The sequence below is a fragment of the Argopecten irradians genome, chromosome 8 (assembly GCF_041381155.1).
Source record: "Argopecten irradians isolate NY chromosome 8, Ai_NY, whole genome shotgun sequence".
Lineage (NCBI taxonomy): Eukaryota > Metazoa > Mollusca > Bivalvia > Pectinida > Pectinidae > Argopecten > Argopecten irradians.
This window is the reverse complement of record NC_091141.1, coordinates 35,698,661-35,720,836: the sequence shown is the minus strand read 5'-3', so window position 1 is coordinate 35,720,836 and position 22,176 is coordinate 35,698,661. Positions and strand designations below refer to the sequence as shown.

The window sequence follows — 22,176 nt, the reverse complement described above, 5'->3', positions numbered from 1 at the left end:
TATCAATTTATTGTAGACAGAATCCTTTAATGATGTTGTACCTAACCATGCACTCATCAGAGCACCATTCGACTCGCTCAGAAAGACAATTAAACAAATTTAAAGTCTCCCACTATAAACCAATAACATGGTATTTCACTCACCAAGATAAACCGTTTCAGTGCATTGATATTAATGAAGAAGAGTCCATTCAAAGGTCACAGTGACCTATAATCCTTGTATGTGAAATCATCAAGTGGCATATAGGTTATATTTTCCTAGCCTAGATCGATGGAATCATATACAAAGTAAAGATGAAAAAAGTCGACATAAGTTGGGTCTTTTTTTCTCTTGTAAAATTAAGGTTAGAGGTATCGCCATGACACCCCGCATACCTTGATGGACTATTACACCAGTATGTTATCAAATAGAATCCACAACCTAGATAAGTTCTTTTTCTAAAAATGTGGGTCAAAGGTCAAAATTTAGGTTACAGTGACTGGCTTTTGGTATTCGACACACCATCTAACCAAAGTGGACCCTACCCATAACAATAATGAAATTATAACTATGATGTCTTACAATGGGAAAGTTTTTTTCTTAAATTGTGACCAAAATGTCAAAACATAGGTCACATGAGTGACCTGACCTTAAAATCATGCCAAACACATTAATATTTTATAGGTGGACCTTATATAATCATGTGAGTTAATTATAATTAAGAGAGCCTGCAGAAAAGCATTTTTTAAAATTAATTAGGTCAAACGTGAAATGTCTTGACAGCATTTATTAGCCTGATTCTGGTACGCATCCTCACTTGAAAGGACCAATATATATACATGTACACCAAGTATGAATTTGTTCAAACTAGTGCCTTATAACATTGAAGCCCAGGATCTCAGAAGAATTTTCTTAAATGAAGGTGAACAAATAAAGGTAATGTACGTTCTTTTACTTTTGAATTGAAAATTGTATATCTACGTTACCAAAACCAAAATGGACCTATTATATCAAAATATAGAGTATGATCTATGGAAAGAGTTGTTGATATTTATTCGTCAAATTGAAGAAAAGGTCAATATATAGGTCAAAGTGACACAGCTACCTGACATAGTCTCACCTAAGTAAATACACATGATACATATAATATTCCAATGCCTTACAGTACAGGTGGTAGAGTCCATGTCTTTTTTTTCTTAAATTGCAGGGTCAAAGGTAAAATATGTAAGATCAATGTTACAGGAAACCTTATTCTGATATGTGACACACTGCCCCATCTACACAGACCACGTTTACCCGTGAGGGACTAATTAGCTAATGCTTACTAATTGGTCTTGCATGGTTAACAATCAGCAATCAGAGTACCTATAAAAGCTGCAGTCTCTGCCAAGAGTTTAGAAGACTGTGAGAATTCAAACATCGTTATATATTTACTACATTTCGATCACTCTAGCTGCTTTAAAGCCTGCAGCATGATGCCAGCATACACAGAAGTATGTTTTCAGTATATATGCTGCAAATTTGTAAAGGATATCTTTCTGAACCAACTGAGCTCTAACATGACACTACTAGTTGGCCTAGAGCTAAAATGACATCATACATGCACAGGTGTTTGGCAAATCACTAATACATGATGTGCAAGTTAATTAATATTTTGAGAAATTTAAACCTTAGGTTGCAAACAAATTGAGAGCTTTGACATTGGGATTTGGGCTGATCAATATTTGGTCCAAGAATCTTTGACGGCCCTAAAAAGGGGATTATTGTTGAGGTACATAATGACATCGATGTTGATATTCCCATTTATTAATCCTGTAATCTCTCTTAGAGTTCACTGTGGTCCCCTTATTCACCTTTCACAATAATTTTATAACTTGGTACAAACTTGGCCTTGGGTCACATTTTGTTATGTTACAACAGTTGTTTAATTATCACACGGTTGTCTCGAGGATACTATGTTACGAAGGATGTGGTATATACATGTATATGTAAATTATGACTTGTTTCCTTTATGTTAAAAGTACTATCTGTGGTATTTTAGTACATAAATCTATAGTATTTGTGTATATTAAGATAACTGTATCATTTAGCATTATGACGTACAATAATATAATACTTGTCACAAAAATGTTTTTAAAGCCAAATAAAATAATATAAATGTTTCTAATACATAATGGTGACCCTTTAAAAAAGGAGGGTTTTTTTTGCATTCTTTGTTTTTCTTCATTAATTTTCTTACAACAATGAAATCCAATCTGATCAAAACACTATATAGTACTATACCATGGATTTGATTCCATGAGTAGGTAACTAGGTATGCTAAATAGTAAGAATGAGAGCTTACATGTACAGCTCAGAGATGAAAATCTTGCACTTTATGCAAGACAAACAATATTTTTGTTTACTATTTGTTTGCTTCGTGATTAAATTGGTGTATATATATATATAGATATATATGAAAGCATTGATTTTATAGGGAAGGTCAGCTTATACAAACGAAAAGATATAGGTATATTTGCGTTGCCTAAGAATATTAAGATATTGTGTGAGCCGTTATTTTACAGAGGTAAAATTGAGTGTAAGGAATGGTAACTCTGGTAGACATCGATCAAAAATTCCTGTATCCCTACAAATATGAGTACATCCTTCAGTGTTTTATTGTAGCCAGATATATTAATCTTGAAGGGAAAATATGGCATATACACGATAAATATGGGGAAAATAATGCATTATAATACAACCCACTAAAGTCATAAATGCACGACTATATAGAAACATATCTATAAGTAATTCATTGAACTCATTTAATGAATCAACAGCATTTAACAAATTATGTAACTCAGGTACCCATGGTTGTAGCTGTTCATGCATAGACCATAACTGAAATGTGAATGCATGCAGATACTAATAGTCCAATTGGCAACAGGTGTGCTGGACTCCAGTTAATTCTTTTGCTCCTTATGATTAGACCTTGAAGGTGACATTTCTTTCCTTATTAAGAATTCAACCCACTTATATTAATTAACTTTGCTAATTAGTGTCACGCTGTCTCAATGCCATGCCTGCGTTGATTAAATGCGTTAATGCAGCAGAGACTTTGATCCGATCATATAATTATACACAGTTTATCACTGATGTCCACACAGGGTTTTAACACTAGAAAACGGATGCTAAGATCATATGGTACATCCGAAGTAAAGGGCCCGACTCTGACGCATATTACTAAACAGAACCTCATCAATCTGAAGAGCACTACATCTATCTCTAATACACAGGGTGTGTATTAGACAGTAGGAACTTCACAGCTGCAACAAAAATAAACAAAACAAAAATCTCACCAAAATATGCAACATATTGCTGTTATCAAGCATTAAGTTTTACTCACCTGTTGCTATCTTCCTCTCAGTTGGCATGCTGCTAAAAGACACTGTTTTCTTTCTTATTGGTTTTCTACTTCCATCCCTGTTCATAAAACTACTTTTCCTCGGCATGACTTGCCCAGAGACATTAGTCTCTTCCTGCGAAACTTGCGTTTCATATTCTATAACTTTTGCACCTTCAACACTTTCAGTATCACCATTTACGAATACATCCTCAGATTTCTCTGCATAATTAGTTTCCAAGCTACTATCAGCAGTGTCGGCACCCTGTTCTTCCGCCATGTTGACATTTTATATATAATGGAATCGTCCTGAGACAGGGGTGTTTGCTTGTTGACAAATAAAAATTAAATCATCTAGATGAAACGATGTCAAGTAATCAACTAATAAATTTTATTGTTAATTTAGTTAAAATTAAGTTTTACCGTGGAAATTAAGATGAATTAAACTGAGATAGTCCATTAGTGAAAAACACCCCCACTTTTATTTATTGGACTTGTCGTTGAGGAATTCTGGGATGTGTTTTTAAAATGGAGTCCGTGTGATTTCCTGTGGTGCTGTCGTAAGCAGGAATAAACATCTGAATATGTTGCTGCACCTACGTAAGACTGATAGTAACTGTCGAATACATTATTTGAACGTAGACATTACAATTACGTGCCTAGTTTGTTTATGATAATGATAAACCGCGGCCATGCTGCATTATTTTTGCAGACACCAAACACATAAATCTTCAGAGATTGCAACAAAAGAAATCATGAACAGGTTGTGGACACTCCCGTATATGCAGGATAGTCCTGCATTTGAGTAACAGTCTTGTATTTGAGTGATAATTTTGTTACGCAAATGCAGGATTCTGTGAAATGAAAACTGATAAAGTTGTTTTAAACATTGTTATAATAAGGGCATCATAATTTTTGCATGGCATCATTACTAATACAACTTTCCACATTGTTACTCAAATAAAAAAGTTAAACAAATTTCATTATCTAAATGTTTGTTAAAGTCACAAACAAAATCACCTCTATTGCTTACTACGGGGCTAAAAATAGAACACAGATGAAATTCAATCAACCATGACATTTGCACTAAATATCTCTAATGGCCATACACTGTAGTATATGGAGATGTAACAGACCAGGATTCGTACCAGGGACCCTCCGAACACTAGCCGAGTGCTCTAACAACTGAGCTACATGGTCAACGATGATCAACCCAGTCCAATCCCGCTACACTCCTCCCTCCTTTCTCAAAGCCCTCGAAGACTTACGAGACCCTTCCAAACACCACCACCGTGGGTTATTTAGTTGGGTGCCGATTTTGCAACAGGAGAGGAAAAAATGTAGCGGCCAGACCAGGCCCCGATTTCTCGAAACAAAAGTGCAGACTTAAGTCAAAACTTAAGCTTTTCTCCTTATGTAACTTATATGAAAATTTATGACTTAAGTTTGTTTCGAGAAATCGGGGCCGGGACTCTAACCCGGGACCCTCCGAACACTAGCCGAGTGCTTTACAGACTGAGCTACCTGCATGGTTATCGAAGATCGACCCAGTCCAATCCTGCAACTGAGAGCACCTAAATTGTCACTTGAGATAGATAACATAATTCAATAGTTCATAAACAAAAACATAGAGTCTTCAATCAGTTATATGGCCTCCTGAAAATTATGAAGCCCGTTTTTTATACAAATTTCATATGTTGAAATTGTAAACCTCAAAAAGGTCTACTTAGTAACCCCCTATGAGGAAATTAAAGGTTTTTAATTTTGCATGTTTTGACCAGTTCTTTCTGATGGTACAGTAAGATTTTTGACATTTTGAATCAATTTGGACTTGCTAAAATGGCCTTAAACGCGGGTTCAAAATCGGGAGTCTGGATCCTCCAAAATAGGAAGGGTTAATTTGGCAAGTATGCTCCAGTGTTAAGTAAACACAGAGATTTAGATCTATTTATAGGCCTAATATACTATCTATGTCTCTGGTAAGCACTATTACTCGAGAAGGTATACAAAGTCGAGGACAGTCATGGCTGTATCCCTATGATTACTAGGGGGTGTACATGTAGCGACAGTGCAGTATTTGAGAAGATTGAAGCCAGAAAATGGATAATATACTTCAATAAAGTAACAGCAAAACATCAATGTATTCATTTTGTTTTAATGAGACTAATTCATGTACCACATGATACCTTATAAAGTTTGTGCAGGACTAGTATTTCTATTGGTGACGAAATGACGTCAATAGATGATATCCTGCGCTAACGACATTTCAGCGGAATACAAAGAGTTACATTCCATCACCACTGGAGATACTTATTTAGTTTTGCACAAATTAAACATTATCAGGTATCATGTGGATCTGTTCCGTTAAAGACCTATTTTAGATTTCTCCACAAGTTTTACCAATGGGATTTAGCTAAAACTTTAAATTGCTAGGAATGATCCTGAGATAGTCCTTATGACCAAGAGTTGTTTATCTTTCAGACTGTCCAGCAGCCGTTTTGTAACAGGATTGCGCTATTACAGTTTTCCCGTACAAGATCTACATTATGTGTCTATTTAAATGAATGTGTTGATGTTGCAAGGTGCTTAAGTCAGATAAAAGTTAACTTATTCACCCCTGAAATTTCATAATGGTCTGGTCTAATCTTTGATTTAGAAGAGTCCAAATGTGTCTTCAGGAGTGAATGATCATGAATTAAGGCCCTTTGGTTTCTTGTATTACTCATGTGCTCTGTTCTAACATTGACAACCTGATGCATGACAAAACTTTATTTTTAATGATTTTGCAAGGAATATATATAGATTAATTATTGTCATTTTCTTTTACAGAATAAATTCTTCATGGAAACTTGTCATCACCTCTCAAAATGCCGCCCTAAATGGAGCAGTTGTTCCATAATAAATCCACAGAAATGGATGTGCTATATCTGTGGTACGACAGAAAGCGTCTGGGTAAGTTTGGGCATCATCTCAATCAACTATGAAAGTTATCAAATCATCATAGGTGTCATCAATACCTGATGGTGACTAGTGGCGCCAATCCTACTTTTATTCCGTCTTTGCATATTACAGAGTTTTCTGCTCCTGTGGGTATAGGTATTGATTGTGACCTCGTGTGTTTGCGAACGTAAAGTCATACTTTTCAAGGAAAACAATATGGGTTTTGCTCACTAAATGATGATGTCACAGTCAATACTTACCCACACGGGAGGTATGTAACTCCGTAATATACGCAAAAACGGAATAAGTTCCCCCAATATGTGATGGTTTAGTGGTTCCAATCATATTTTTTTATAAGCTTCCTGAATACTTAAGATAACTCTTAATATTTGACTTATAAAGATCATTCAATGGTGGTCACAGGTATCAAGATCCTTTTGAGATCTCTTGTTATATATCTTTCATGGTGAAATCTGTGATATTTTTGTAGGCCTGCTTAAATTGTCCAAATGTGGCTTGTGGGAGATTCAACCAAGAACATGCCTTAAACCACTTCAAGGATAGCAAGGTAAGCTTTACTTATCAATACAGTAAAAAAAAACTTATTTTTGTCACAACTTTGTTTTTTTGTGTTTACACCAAACAACACTTTTAATAGCGATTTAATTTCACAATTATCAGGTAAAAAGCGGTTGAAATTTTAATAAAAGACATCATGGAATCGAATGTTTGGACAAAAAAAAGGGCAGAGGATTGATAATTTAGATGAAAAGGTCAAGGGATCCAGAGTTTGGGCAAAAAGGGTAAAGGACTAGAAGTTGAAGAAATCAGGGAAGGGTTGAAAGTACGGACAAAAATGGATGTGTATTGTACATGTCTTTAATATTTTAAAACTTATATGATCTAATTAAGTTCCATGGGCCTCTTGTCAAATGAACATTTTGTACCATGATCATTAGCTGCCATATTTACTCAAATGTTAATATTTAATGTTGAATTTCAGCATGCGCTGTGTATAGAAGTCAACTCTAAATATGTCTACTGGTAAGTGATTGAATTAGATAGTGTTATTACGTTACACGGAACGGAAGAGAGATCATTGATAAAAACAGCCAATACAAAGTATTTGATACCAGTAAGAAATGTGATACATAATAGAATCAGGATAGTTTTTAAATGGCATAACCAAATCATCTAAAGCAAAAATTTGTGATTTGTATTAAGTTGTTCCGCAATAATGTAAATTAATAAATTTATTATTTTAAAGATTTTTTCAAAAAATATTTGCAAGCATTGTCTGTCAATATAATCCAGAGGACGGACTTGCTGAAGCAATTAAATTTACCTTATAAATAGGTAAATTATTAAGTATTATAAGTATGGTTGGTTTGACATTTATGATATAGAATACTGGGTGGAAATAACAACAGTGATAGTAACCACTAGAAAATCGAGGATGGTAGAATAAATTATTGAACTAAGATTCTACTCTGATCAAATATATTATTCTCCGTCAGAAGTTTGAAAAATCTTTAAAGCATTAAGGTTTATGATGTGTGTTTGACATTTGTACAGCTACCTATGTGATGAGTATGTAATGAACGACAATGCAGCAGGAGACCTAAAAACAATACGCAGTGCTCTTAGTGCCATTGCAACACAGACCTTTAATGATGTGGAGACGAAAGGCATCAAATTACTGAGGTCCTACTCTCATACCGCCATAACCTCAACGTAAGTCATCTCTCATACTGCCGTAACGACAATAAACATCATAAAATTACTGAATCTCTTAACAAATATTTAGGAACATAGATTGTGATGGACCTCATATTTTGAATGATTGCTTGATATTGTTTTGTAATAATTTTGAGAATGAATTTCTTTCTTCAGATATACCTCTAAAGAAGATGACAGAATAGCTACAGCTGACTGGCACAGAAGGTTAGTCCAGAGCCTAACTCTATTTGTCCTTTTCTTCTAGAATACAACTTTGATCACTCTGTTTGTCCTCTTCTATTTCTAGAATACATGTATCTTCCGATCACTCTATCTGTAGCTTTTCTGCTTCTCTAAGTTCTTCTATATATCAGCTGAAAGATCATTAGTGGAGACTTCTTTTCATACAATTTCTTACAAGAGCAAAAAGCAAGTTGGCCTCAGTGTATTCTTGATCTAGTAGTTTAGATGTCATAGCTTGTCATCTTTCAAATGATGGTTTGAAAAGAAGGGATTAAAAACAGAAAATAGTATGAAAATATATCACCGTGTAGAGTTTATTGTTCTGCATTGATTTGCCACACCATGATGGTCGCTACCTTGAAAAAATATTTTGAATGTCTTCTGTCAGCAGTTTTATGGTGGGGATCAAGAGCAATATTGATTTAAATATTTATTATTTAGTAATTATCTTAATTATCTCTGAAAAAGGATTAACAACATGCAAACTATTCAGATGATGTTAAAGCGTTTGGGCCTCTTTTTATTCCAAAAAATATTCATGTTGAACTGATTTTTTACAGACAAAAAGTCCTAGGAAAGACATTTGCAGCATGGCGGGCTTATATTTTGGATGAAAAGAATAAAAAGGTATGGATACTTTTGATAGAATACGTACAAAGATATTTATGTTTATAACATATTTAAAAACAAGAGCATAGGATGATCTTTTTAGGAATGTTAGATTATAAGAATCCAGATTAGGACAAATGATAACCTGATAGTTGTGCTATACAGCTACAATTTTCTGTAATTAGAAATATAATAAGGATTTGTTGAATGTTGAATGCCAACCTGCATGACATTCAAAATTAAAAAGTTGTATGTCGAGCTGCACAACACACAACATTCAAAACATGGTAATATTTCTACCAGCAAACTTTTAAATGTTGTGCAGCTTGACTATGACATACTTTATATTATGAACTAAGACAAACTTGTGGGTGAGAATGCAATGATAATTTCTTTCTCGCCTATTTTGACTTTCAGACCCCGAAAAAGAATCAGAAACAGGAACAACTGTCGCCTACGTCAAGTCCATTTATGCGAAAGCGTACACTAATTCCCGGGATAACAGGCCTACGTAACCTTGGCAACACTTGTTACATGAACTCAATCTTACAGATCCTCAGGTACAGTCGGAAATGTTTGTTGTGTGTTTGGTTGAAGTAAACATGGACTTTAAAAAAGTGTTAATAGAAATGTTTGTCAGAATAGTGCTGAATTTTGATAATTTTATTATACATGCAAAGTTTCTGATAATTAACTAAAAAGACTGTAGAAATTGTTAAGGAAGATAATGATCCAATACACCAAATTAAATATCCTCAGTCCTACGAGTAAATTGCACAAACATTTATTTATTCCTAGGTACATGTGCCACATTTGCTGCAGCTTTAATAAATATTCATAAAGGTTGCAGTTTTAAAGCTGACAATGCAAGTTAAAAAGTATACATTTGAGATTGAAAAAAACAACTTTTGAGTTTTTTTCAACATATTTTTTTTAATTTGTTTCTGAGACAACCCCTTGCGTTTCTAAGACCGGGGAGTCGCCATTTTGTTTTAACTCTGCTTGGAAAAAACACCGGGTACTGACCCCTATATAAAGCGCAGGAACCAATCGCACATGGAATCAGTTGAACGCTCGCTGTTCAAGGTGTAACAACTAACACCTGACCATCCTCAATACTCCAGGGGTTCTGATCACCTATGATCTCTACATCCCTGAACTATCTCATAGTGAAAAGACTTTCTTTGAAGACTACAGAGAGAGCGACACCCAACTTCAAAACCACAGTCAACCACAGTGTACCGTTATAACGCTTTTTTGATGTACATCAAAGGACTAAATTACCATGTCAGTCATCTAAATGTTTTAATTAAAAGAGACCAAAAATTGTATACAATCTCAACAGAAAAGATTGCTGCACCCATTAAAAACATGTAGTGTTTGTTTGATTGGATAATATGTCCGCATCAATTTCTGATGGAACCAATCAAAAAAGGGGAATTTGAATGATGAATTATTCATGATACCTCAGAAAATGCAGCTTTTGCACCAAGGGGAAAATTAATGTTTTGGACCAAGTATAAAAATTAATAGATTTCTTTATAGAAATGGTTATATTTAATTAAGAATGATGTGTTTATAATCTATTGTTGAAACAGCAATTTAGAACAGTTCCGTGAATACTTTATGCACCTGGAAAAGCTGTCCCCTAAGAGTGATGTGCCCCCAACACCTACAACTCCGATCCCCATGGCCACCCCACGGACATCGCCAAGGATACTAGCCCGTCAGACATCACTCGTCAAAACTCCCCACCTTAGTCGACAGTCCACCGTAGAATGTTTTAAAGGTAAGTGTTCAGTTACTGGTTAGTGTCAAACAGCAGAAAGGAAATTATGTTGAAGTACATTATTCATAGAATTTGTTTGCAACAAAAGGGGAGAAAAGTGAAAAAGTAATGGGCTTCTACAAGGAAATAATCCAAGTTAGGTACACTCTACCATTTTAGTTACATGGCCACTATCAAAGGACCTAATCCATTGTTCTACATATTTTTAATTTAAAACTCAGGATTTGATTAGCATTACTGATTTTATATTAATACTATGTCATCCAGTACAGTATGAATTTATTGTCTATTCCTTTTAACCATGGTTTACTGTAACACTTGATTTGACATCAAATAGTTTCCAGTATAGGTAGCTTTATCCAAACAACTAATGCTTAGCTTAGTAAAGTTCTGGTGTTTAGTTTTATCCATTACAACAATTAATTCTACCATTCTGATGTCTGCAGCACTTAATGACCCCTAAGAACACCAAGAAAGAAGGCCTGAGTGGAGGTTCCACATCTCGGACACCGGTCAGACGTCAGCTTATTTGTATCCGAAACTAATTTTGAAAAAAACCTTTATTATTATTTTTTTAATCTCAAATGTATATTTTTTTTAACTTGCATTGTCAGTTTTAGTTAATATTCATAAAGGTTGCAGCTCTATAAATATTCGTAAAGGCTGCAGTTCTGATAAATATTTGTTAAGGATGCCTTTCTAATAAATATTTATAAGTTTGTCAAGTAATGAAAAAACATCTAATTGTTTTAATTAAAAAAGACCAAAAATATTATAAAATATCAACAGAAAAGATGTAGTGTTAGTTTTATTGGACAATATTTCCGTCTCAATTTCTGATGGAACCAATCAAAAAAGGGGAATTTGAATGATGAATTATTCATGATACCCAGAAAATGCAGCTTTTGTACCTGGGGGAAAATTAATGTTTTGGACCAAGTATAAAAATTAAAAGATTTTTTAATAGAAATGGTTATATTTAATTAAGAATGATGTGTTCATAATCTATTGTTGTAATAGCAATTTAGAACAGTTCCGTGAATACTTTATGCACCTGGAAAAGCTGTCCCCTAAGAGTGATGTGCCCCCAACACCTACAACTCCGATCCCCATGGCCACCCCACGGACATCGCCAAGGATACTAGCCCGTCAGACATCACTCGTCAAAACTCCCCACCTTAGTCGACAGTCCACCGTAGAATGTTTTAAGGTAAGTGTTCAGTTACTGGTTAGTGTCAAACAGCAGAAAGGAAATTATGTTGAAGTACATTATTCATAGAATTTGTTTGCAACAAAAGGGGAGAAAAGTGAAAAAGTAATGGGCTTCTACAAGGAAATAATCCAAGTTAGGTACACTCTACCATTTTAGTTACATGGCCACTATCAAAGGACCTAATCCATTGTTCTATATATTTTTAATTTAAAACTCAGGATTTGATTAGCATTACTGATTTTATATTAATACTATGTCATCCAGTACAGTATTAATTTATTGTCTATTCCTTTTAACCATGGTTTACTGTAACACTTGATTTGACATCAAATAGTTTCCAGTATAGGTAGCTTTATCAAAACAACTAATGCTTAGCTTAGTAAAGTTCTGGTGTTTAGTTTTATCATTACAACAATTAATTCTACCATTCTGATGTCTGCAGCACTTAATGACCCCTAAGAACACCAAGAAAGAAGGCCTGAGTGGAGGTTCCACATCTCGGACACCGGTCAGACGTCAGCTTATCTGTACCGTGGAGGCCAAGAATTTGTCAGCAGAGAAAATGTAATGTACTCAAGAAAAATCAATGAAATCAACGACTGTAGTGATAATAATAACCAGTTGACCCCTATAAACACTTAAACTCATTCAACCCTAAAATTTCCAAATAGACTGGTCTAGTCTGTGATTTAGAAGAGCCTAAATGTTTCTTTCGGGGTAAGTCAGAGGCCAAGGTTTGAGTTATAGCACTTAAAAAAACTGAACTCAAACCTGTGGATTCTGATTTAAACATCTAACTGATTAAACTTAACTCATTTACCCCTAAAAATACATTTAAACTCTTTTAAATCAAAGACTACATCAGTCCATTATGAAATTTCAGGGGTGGATGAATTAAAGAGGTCTTTATATGAGCTATAATCAACTTTCACTAGTCTAGTTTAATATTGTTTTAAAACTCTTCAATAAATATTTGATAGGATTGATTTTGTTTTTAATCAGTATAATACAGACAAATATTTTCTGCTACAGTAATATTAAGATTTGATGGTGATTGAGATTTACTCACTGTGGGAAATAAAACTTAACTGACCTTTAATTATATTTGTCCAGTTTCCTGCACCAGGAGTTGAATGGTCTGTTCCGTGTGTTATGGTCGGGCAGATGGGCCCAGGTTAGTCCTCATGCCCTCCTACAGGCTGTATGGTTGGCCATCCCCACCTTCAAGGGCTACGCTCAACAAGACGCACAGGAGTTTCTATGGTAACGTGTTGCTGTTTAGTAGAATGCAAAATGCTATTATTTTACATGATAAACAAGAACCCTTCAAGTAAAATGATATTTGTTTTTCTTTCCATGATGTAAATTTGGGTGTTTTTAGCCGGTTTAAGTACATTTTCAGATCTTACATGTTACAGTGATCATATCTTCATTAGAAAATTTCTGTATTCACAGACTAGTAACATTGTATATGTTTAGTTAAAGATGCTCCACCACCGACAGACCAAAAATGATATTCATCATTTGAACAATAATTGGTGTTTGATCGTGTATATAATAGTCTAATTAACACAAAAAATAATATAAAATAATTTATTTTGCCTTTGGTACATGCGCATTCAGTAGTTCATTTCATATAGGATATAGTAGTACGGATTTTTTTCGGGATGCAATTAATTATTTTTCATATTTTTAACTTGAAGTAAAATTAGAAGCTCAAACTTTTCAATGGTGGTGATTGTGTAAAGTAAGTAACTTTTGTAACTGAAGAAAAATACTAAATCGTCTGCTCCTGTTTTTAATAGTGAAAAATACCATTTGTCAAAAGCATCTTTAAAAACAAAAACCACTGTTACAACAGTAATTTGAAAATTGCAAATATTTTGACAAGTATTATCCAAATGACAAGTACATTAGGGACTTCCTTTGATTGTTTATTTAACAAATTGATATCACCTTTAATTTGGATAGAAGAAAATGTTTGTAATATAGTTCTTTGATGTTTTCCTATTGATTCTTCAGTAGTAAATGTTAAAATATATTTGTCTTTCAATACATTCAGTGAGCTTCTTGACAAGGTACAACAAGAACTTGCTGCTGTTAACGATGCTAAGGATATAGTCAACGAAACATTCCAAGGCGAACTCGTCAGTCAGGTAGGATCTACTGTAAATTACCATGGATTTCCTGTTATCATACTTAGATCAATCAGAAAAAATATATTGTTCTATGCCAAAAACAATAGTAAATACCTATCTATGAAGACCAACCCATGGACAGAGGAGAACTGGTCTAAATAATCAGGTGGTCGTTATCCACAGGTCAAATTGTGTTGAAACTGTTGGGACCCTAGGCACTCGTTACAACACATCATTTATGCACCATATTAGTTCTTGTCTTTATGCTTGATGTATGTTTAGATGAGAGTATACGTGAAAAGGTCACTTTATTATTACTGATACCATTGTAAAAATGTAAAATAAAATAGCAGACCACAACTTAGCTTCATGGTCAGTTGCCAGGTACTGACTGCTGGTCGGCTGTTTTTCTTCAGGTACTCCTGGCTTTCCTCCACCAACAAACCTGGCATTTCCTTGACCCTGGCTGTTAATAGGATGTTAAACTAATAAAACCCAAACCCGAATACTGTTTTAGGCGACCTAAAAATGCTACAAGCAACTCACCATTTCCTTGTGGTTGGGGTAGTAGGCCTGTTCAATAAGTGGGAAATTGTCACGACCTAGTTTCTTCTGAATTTTGATCAATTGAGAAAACTGAAATGAAAAGTTATGTTTGATTGAAATTTGATAAAGAAGTCATGCCACCCTGCTTCAACTAAGTTCTTCAATTCCTGTTAATAATTTCTCCAAATATATGAATTTAACACCACATAGAAATCCGCGGAAAGCAGATAGAGCGAATGTATAGAAATGTAATTCGGATATAGGAATGTTGGTATATCTAAATAAGATTGACTGCCAAGAACTGGTCTAATGAACAGACGGCGGTGGTATATTAAATATCGCACAGACTGGCTGTGTGATCCAGATAACACTGACCATGCTGTGAAACATGTCGTAGCTGGGGAAGTGGCGGTATTTACACTTCTTTATGGTGACGAGATATTAAATGTATGAAAATACCCTTTGTTAGGACCATGCCATTTTAATCCATTGTGTTTATAAAGGTATTTTGTAAAGGTGGTCGCTATGGGAAGTTTTACTGTAAATAAATGAAAATCAATAAATAAATGAACAAAAAAAAATTAAAAAATGTTTTAAGATAATAATTATAATATTCAAGTTTGAATGATCATAATTTGATTTTCTTTCCAGATTGAGGATGTTTGTTATAGTGTTACATTCTCCTTGTTTGCAGGTAACTTGCTTAAAATGCAAGAATATATCGGAAACCCACGAACCCTATATGGACTTATCTTTGGAGTTTCCTGAACGCTACCAAATTACCAAGAAAAATATCAAAGTTGCTCAAGACATGTGTCATGTGACAGGTATGTAGTAAAATCTATAAACACACTTCATGTAGTTCTTTGTATAATGATGTTTTGTGGCAGACAGGACTGCGGTGTTTGACCCTGGATGTAGGATTCAAAAGCTGGAGAGATGCTGAAAAAAGTATCTGATATACATTAAACCTGGAATGCTGTTGTAGGATATTATTCAGACCTAAATACAACCAGGTTTTGATAACCTGGAACTTTTGAATTTGTGACGACACAATCATTATGTTACCTTTTGTTGTTAGGAAATAATACATTATTCTTTAATATCTTTGATTGCAGAGATGCTGGCCAAGTTTACTGACATTGAGAAATTGGAAGGGAAGATCTATTCCTGTGAAAAATGCAATAGTAAGTATGAAATTTTAGGTGGCTGGTCTCCTAACACAGCCCTGTCTCTTTGTGTACATGATATAAGACATTGTCTGTCTTACCAGCAGTATAAAACAAATCATGTTAGATTTGATCGGAAACATCATAAAGTGATGTTTTAAACACTATAAGTGAAAGGTTTCCTTCCTGTGCTGATTGGATCAGTCACATCCGTTTAAGATGTTTTAAGCAAATTTTGTCAAATAATATCTCTGACATCAAGGTAAATGTAATAATAACCATATTGTTGTACTTACCAGAAAGCAGATCCGGGAAAAGTCCAGCGAAGGTGCTTTACACAGAGGCTCAGAAACAAATACTGGTCAAGAAACTACCTAATGTGCTACGTCTTCATCTGAAGAGGTTCAGGTAAAAGAAATTTTTCTGTTTTCATACATTTATTTTACATTTACACTGTAGTGCTTAGAACACTACACCTATTTGATTTTGATAAAGGTTGGTCGTGACCAAAATGTTAAAATTCACCAACGTTAGTGTTTAACAGAGATGAAAATATTTCTTAATTGAGGATTTATTTAACATTTTAGAATATATTCATTTCATAATGAAATTCATTGCCAATTCCATTAACTCATTCACCCCTACAAATTCATAATGAACTGTTCCTGCCTTTGATTAAGTAGAGTTCAGATGTATCTTCAGGGGTGAATGAGTTATATTGGTACCAGCGGTTGTACTCACCTCATATCTTCCTAACATATCTCTCAACATTTGTTTGATTAATTAGGTGGTCCGGGCGATTCCATCGAGAGAAGATTCTCACACACGCTGCTTTTGACGAGCTGTTAGACATGAAGCCGTTCTGCGACACCAGTCAGGGAGGAACTGAGGAGTACCAGTATCGCCTACAAGGAGTGGTCATCCATCATGGCAAGGGCTTTGGCTGTGGTCACTATACCTCATGTTGCTGGAGTGTCGAGGGAGGTCAGTCAATCTTAACACATTATTTAGTATAGCTGGTTATTCTTTGGTCAAAATGTTCATAATTTGGAACTCAAACTAGATATTAAATTTTGATGTATGAATCCTGGTATGTTTTATTGTGCTAAGGTGTAAACGTGTAGAAATGTGTTTATCTATAGAGACTTTCCAAGGGAACAAGTAAAAATGGTCTCTATACATAGGTCAAATTGTGTTAAAATTGGTAATTTAGGACCCATGGATTTAGGGGGTGGTTTTTATATAGAGGTAGGCTCTAAGGCAGGTTTTACTGTACATGTATGTCTTCTCATACAAAATAAGTGTTATAATATATGCTATGATATAAAAAATTGTTTTGACAAAAATTTGACTTTACAGATTCGTGGGTAGACTGTAACGATGCTAGAATGAGGCTGTGCCAGCTAGAGGATGTTTTACTGAGTCAGGCCTATATACTCGTCTACACAAAGGTCAAACAAGAAAATAATAACGCATGTTCCAGAGTATCAGCCTCAACATCACAATACATAGACTCACAAAGCTCAGTGAACTCAGACAGTACAGACCTATTCAACTCACAAATTACATTAAACTCAGAAAGTACGGTTAACTCAGAAGATACAGACATGTACAGTCTGAGTGGGCATGAGTTCACACCTCCTCTACGACGTCTTAACTCATCACAAATCATAGACAAGGACATTACATTCAACTTCCTCACCCCTGTAGAAGGCCATAAAATCTCGGCAGCCGTCCCACTCTCCGTGGGTTCTAAACGAACCAATCAGGATCAAACACAAAACATCGGTGAACGTGTGAGCAAACGACGACGATCCTTGTTGTGGTGAACGATGGTTGGTTGTATGATAAATCTTGTTGGCAGTGGTAGATCCATTCTAATTTATTTCATATACAAGCAGCTAAAGATTTTTATCATCAGAATTTTACAGATGAATGCCATATTTTTTATGAAAATTGACTCCGGTTTATCTAACTCTTGCAAAGTATTATCATACACTATTTTAAAGGAGTGTTACTACAGTAAAACTTTCATTTATCACAAGAAAACAACCAGTTTGATTCATGAATAGAATCTTTGGGGCATGACAATGAAATCACATTCCAAGCAGCAACTCATTATTGTCTAACCAAAGCTTGGACATTCATGATTTCCCCTAGGGTTGAGATTCCATTGTCGAATCCCAAAAGATAGGGAATAGTTATTTCTCCCTATATCATATTAAAGAAACGATTTCATTGCGACATGATCATGGGTCCATGGAAAGCACATACAAATTGATTGCATCAACAATGTAAGCCACAGCTACGCCACATGAATTGTTGACATCACTTAAAGATGCTCCACCGTCGACAGAGCATTAATGATATTCATCATTTGAACAATAATTGGTGTTTAATCGTGTATATAAATGCCTAATTAACACAAAAAATAAAATGAAATAATTTATTTTGCTTTTGGTCCATGCATAATCAGTACTTCATTCCATATAGGATATAGTGGTACAGATTTTTTTCGGGATGCAATTAATAATTTTTCATATTTTTAACTTGAAGTAAAATTAGTAGCTCAAACTTTTCAATGGTTGTCATGTTATAAAGTTTTGTAACTGAAGAAAAATACTTAATTGTCTGCTCCTGTTTTTGATAGTGAAAAAATACCATTTGTCAACGGTGGAGCATCTTTAATGGTTTTGCCCATACCACCTGTTAAAAAAATGTGTGCGCAATCTTGTCATACGTAAGGGTTGGTTTAGAGAAATCTCTTGTAGCTAAAACCGGTGAAGGATTGTAGCAAAATAATTTTCTGTTACAGTAGTTTTTGATAATCTTTATATAAATGCTACATTGATAGACTCGGGTGAGCAAAAAGTATGAAGTCATATATTTGATTAATGTTTTGGTCTTATCTACAAACAAAAAAAAAAAAATGTGAAAAAACGAACAATAAGATTTGTATATGCTCTGTCCATTGCCACCTCAGTTGGTAATTTATCTATATGCATCATAAAATGTGTATTTTAACTTTCAAAGTATTTGTGTATTACTTTCCTGATGTTCAAATGTAGGGATGTATGTCCCTGTAAGATTTTACTTCTCTTTATGATGGTATATGTCAGATATATACCTTTTGTTCTAGACCTAAAACTGACAATCAAATGATTAAGATTTATATGCAACTGTACTGTGTATAAATTCATACGAATTCACAGTGATAAATGTCCTCACATTTGTCAATTTCTAGCATTAATAAGCTGTATAGGTTATATTGCTGGTCATTCTCTCCATTGTATTCAAAGGTTTTAAGTTTGCGGAAATTAACTTTATCACGATTATAGCAAAATTAATCCCTTGCAAAAAAGAAAAGTTTAGTAAGTTTTAGTTTTATATAGTGTACATAGTGATACGGTCATCTTCTAGCTTCATACTATGGGGAATTTCCCTTTAGCGCAGCCGAAAGAGCAGCGGATCAGTAAGTATGGTTCGTGGGTTCGAGCCCAGCTATGTAACAGAGCGAGAGTACTGTGCTGCCAGCAGGGCTCGAACCCACGACCCCAGACTTACTGGTCTGCCGCTCTACCACCTGAAGCTAGAAGGCAACCATGTATAATGTATAATTAAAACTGCTAGAAAAGTATTCAATGTTTCTATATTTCTTATAAGAAAACATCTTTACATTTCCTTAAAAAAAATTGATGGGTTGTGAGCAAATGTCCTGTGCTGTATGGAAACTGCTTAATCTGACTACCTCGATATTCAAAGGGTTGATTATGATCAAGGTCGTAATATCTACCCCTGGACTATGTTATAGTAAAACTGAAAGCTCTGTGTGCAAGGACAGAATTGAGACGCATAGTTTTTGTCATTTAATGTACATCAAAGAATTGAATAAGGGTACACTTTATGGCGTTGAAGTAAGGAAAATTCTGTAGGCCTGCAATTGGTCAGTTTATCTATCCTGAAATGCCTTCAGTTTTGAAGTGTCGAGGATGGATTACAGGAAACTGTTACATTGACGGTTATCGATTATATATTACTAGATTTTGGGTAGTACAAATTCTAGAAGACCGATATCTAGTTCAATTTATTAAGTCAATATGATGTCTTATGTGGCAGGGTATTGAAATGTATTACCTATACAGTGTTTTGTTTTGGAATGGCATGAATTTTTTTTCTTCTCTCACTTTAAGTAATTTTAGCACTCCATAAATTTTTTGGGGCTTTTTAATGATGTTATTCATCATTCTTTTATATATTTCATGCCATTATCAAGCATACAAATACTTTCATTATCTATTTTTAACAATCCATTTATAATGACAAGAACTTTACAGTGAATACCAAGTGATAGTGAACAATTGACAGTGGTAAATCTTAGAAAAGTCCTCAATATAATATGTGAAAGAAATCTGTATGAGAAGTGCTATGATTAAAAAATATATGTTGATTACATGACATAATGATGTAAGTAATTAACATAAACTTCTTTTGCAATGGCAAACATTTTTATACACGTTTTGTTGTATTCAGGGATGCTTATTTGGTAAAATCTGCACATCAGTTTCGAGTTTGTATTCTGATTTCATTTTATACTGTATTCCACCCAAAAAGCACCAGGGGCGGCTGAAAATTTTTAAAATATTAAACATTGCTTAATAGGACCAGATTTAGGCTAAGATTTCACAATATTATTGCACAGAGTAAAAGTATTAATAAATTTACAAAATAAATCAAATATAAATATCTTCACAGTTGTCAGTCTGTATTTAAGTCAATGTAAATGAAATTGAGACCTTACATGTAAAAAGCACCAGGGGCGGCTGAAATTTTTTAAAATATTAAGCATTGCTTAATAGGACCAGATTTAGGCTAAGATTTCACAATATTATTGCACAGAGTAAAAGCATTAATAAATTTACAAAATAAATCAAATATAAATATCTTCACAGTTGTCAGTCTGTATTTAAGTCAATGTAAATGAAATTGAGACCTTACATGTAAAAAGCACCAGGGGCGGCTGAAATTTTTTAAAATATTAAACATTGCTTAATAGGACCAGATTTAGGCTAAGATTTCACAATATTATTGCACAGAGTAAAAGTATTAATAAATTTACAAAATAAATCAAATATAAATATCTTCACAGTTGTCAGTCTGTATTTAAGTCAATGTAAATGAAATTGAGACCTTACGTGTAAAAAGGGGAAAGGGGTGTTTATTGGGTCGAAATAGTACATGGATTGTAAGCATTGTTGTGCAAAGTATTTTTCTTTACAAATGGTAAGTGATAAATTTATTCATTAGCTAGAATTAGTTAACGAGTGGTTAAGATATGCGATGTACCAACATATTACCACAAGCCCTCCACCTCTGGGTCGCGAGTTCGAATCCCATGTGGGGCAGTTGCCAGGTACTGACCGCTGGTCGGTGGTTTTTCTCCGGGTACTCCGGTTTTCCTCCACCAACAAACCTGGCACATCCTTACATGACCCTGGCTGTTAATAGGACGTTAAACTAATCAAACCAAAAAAGAATCAGTGATGTTTGCATGAAATATACACCTTCATTTTATACAATGTGAATTGTTTTTAACATATTGTTTATGTTATACTGTAAACTGGCTTTTTTTTAAGGCAACTAAATTTTGTGATTTCAATTTTGAAGTCAATGAATTACATGTATGTTGATTGCTGACTTTACAGTTCTAAATCAAATGGCATGTAAAGAAAGTTGGTTTACGGTATAAGTTCAGATGCCAAACAGTTTTAGTAGCAAATGAAATTAGTCCATATATTTTTGTACTGTGTATTGTATTTCAATATTGTCAATCAATAAAAAAAATAACTAGTTTACGATTGTTGTATTTGTTCATTCTCTAATGTTACTTTGTATAGATACCCACACAAGAAATTATCTGTGCATGTTTTCAGTGTTTGTTTGAATGGATCTTAATCGAAGTTTGGCAAAGAAATTGTTTGTAGGAAGGAGAGCAGAGTTTATATAAATATTGATGCTGACCCTCTGGGACAGATGGAAAGTAGATTTGACTTCTTTCAATTACTACTAGTCATAAAGTTCTCAATTGATTTTAACTAAATTTAGCCAGAAACATCCTTTGGGAAGGAGGACAGAATTTGTATCACTGGGCCCGCGGCATGCTGGGTAAGACCAAAGGAGGTAATTCGAGGGAAGCGACTACTATACATAAAGAAAGAAATACTTTGATTCAAATTGCATCAAAAACATCTTTTGGTGTATGGCAGTAGATATTAAAGTAAATAAAGGTCTTGCCTATACTAGCCCAAAATTGTTACAAAATTAATGTGATAGTAATTTCTTTTCAATTATTCTAAGAAATGTAATGTGTTACATTCATAAATGCAATATTCAAATGACTGATACCAGGACTCTTATTTATGATAGAACTTTGCAATATGGAGAAATGCTTA

At 34.2% G+C, this 22,176-nt stretch overlaps 2 protein-coding genes across 2 annotated transcripts in view; one reads left to right on the top strand and one right to left on the bottom strand.

Annotated features, from left to right (window-relative positions):
• The window catches only part of LOC138329861 (inactive phospholipase C-like protein 2), a 71,014-nt gene extending 67,373 nt beyond the window's left edge, over positions 1–3,641 (bottom strand). Inside the window, 1 exon segment of the mRNA XM_069277151.1 lies at positions 3,365–3,641. Within this exon segment, the coding sequence (XP_069133252.1) occupies positions 3,365–3,641 (277 nt within the window).
• A 222-nt stretch (positions 3,642–3,863) lies between these two features.
• On the top strand, positions 3,864–21,577 carry LOC138330229 (ubiquitin carboxyl-terminal hydrolase 44-like). Its single transcript, XM_069277694.1, has 17 exons — positions 3,864–3,961; positions 6,191–6,313; positions 6,792–6,869; positions 7,305–7,345; positions 7,877–8,035; positions 8,195–8,245; positions 8,824–8,890; positions 9,290–9,432; positions 11,682–11,871; positions 12,317–12,438; positions 12,988–13,137; positions 13,937–14,030; positions 15,253–15,385; positions 15,677–15,745; positions 16,027–16,135; positions 16,515–16,711; positions 17,087–21,577. The coding sequence occupies exons 2-17, from the start codon at positions 6,203–6,205 to the stop codon at positions 17,554–17,556; spliced, it is 2,184 nt and encodes a 727-aa protein (XP_069133795.1). The 5' UTR covers positions 3,864–3,961; positions 6,191–6,202; the 3' UTR covers positions 17,557–21,577.
• Positions 21,578–22,176: the final 599 nt, after the last annotated feature.

What these genes read in the sequence shown, in the direction of transcription:
- LOC138330229 (XM_069277694.1), top strand. Translation starts at nt 6,203, where the DNA reads ATGGAAACTTGTCATCACCTCTCAAAATGCCGCCCTAAATGGAGCAGT. An exon ending in AGACATGTGTCATGTGACAG is followed by an intron (nt 15,386 to 15,676) that starts GTATGTAGTAAA and finishes CTTTGATTGCAG; the next exon opens with AGATGCTGGCCAAGTTTACT. An exon ending in TTGCTGGAGTGTCGAGGGAG is followed by an intron (nt 16,712 to 17,086) that starts GTCAGTCAATCT and finishes TTGACTTTACAG; the next exon opens with ATTCGTGGGTAGACTGTAAC.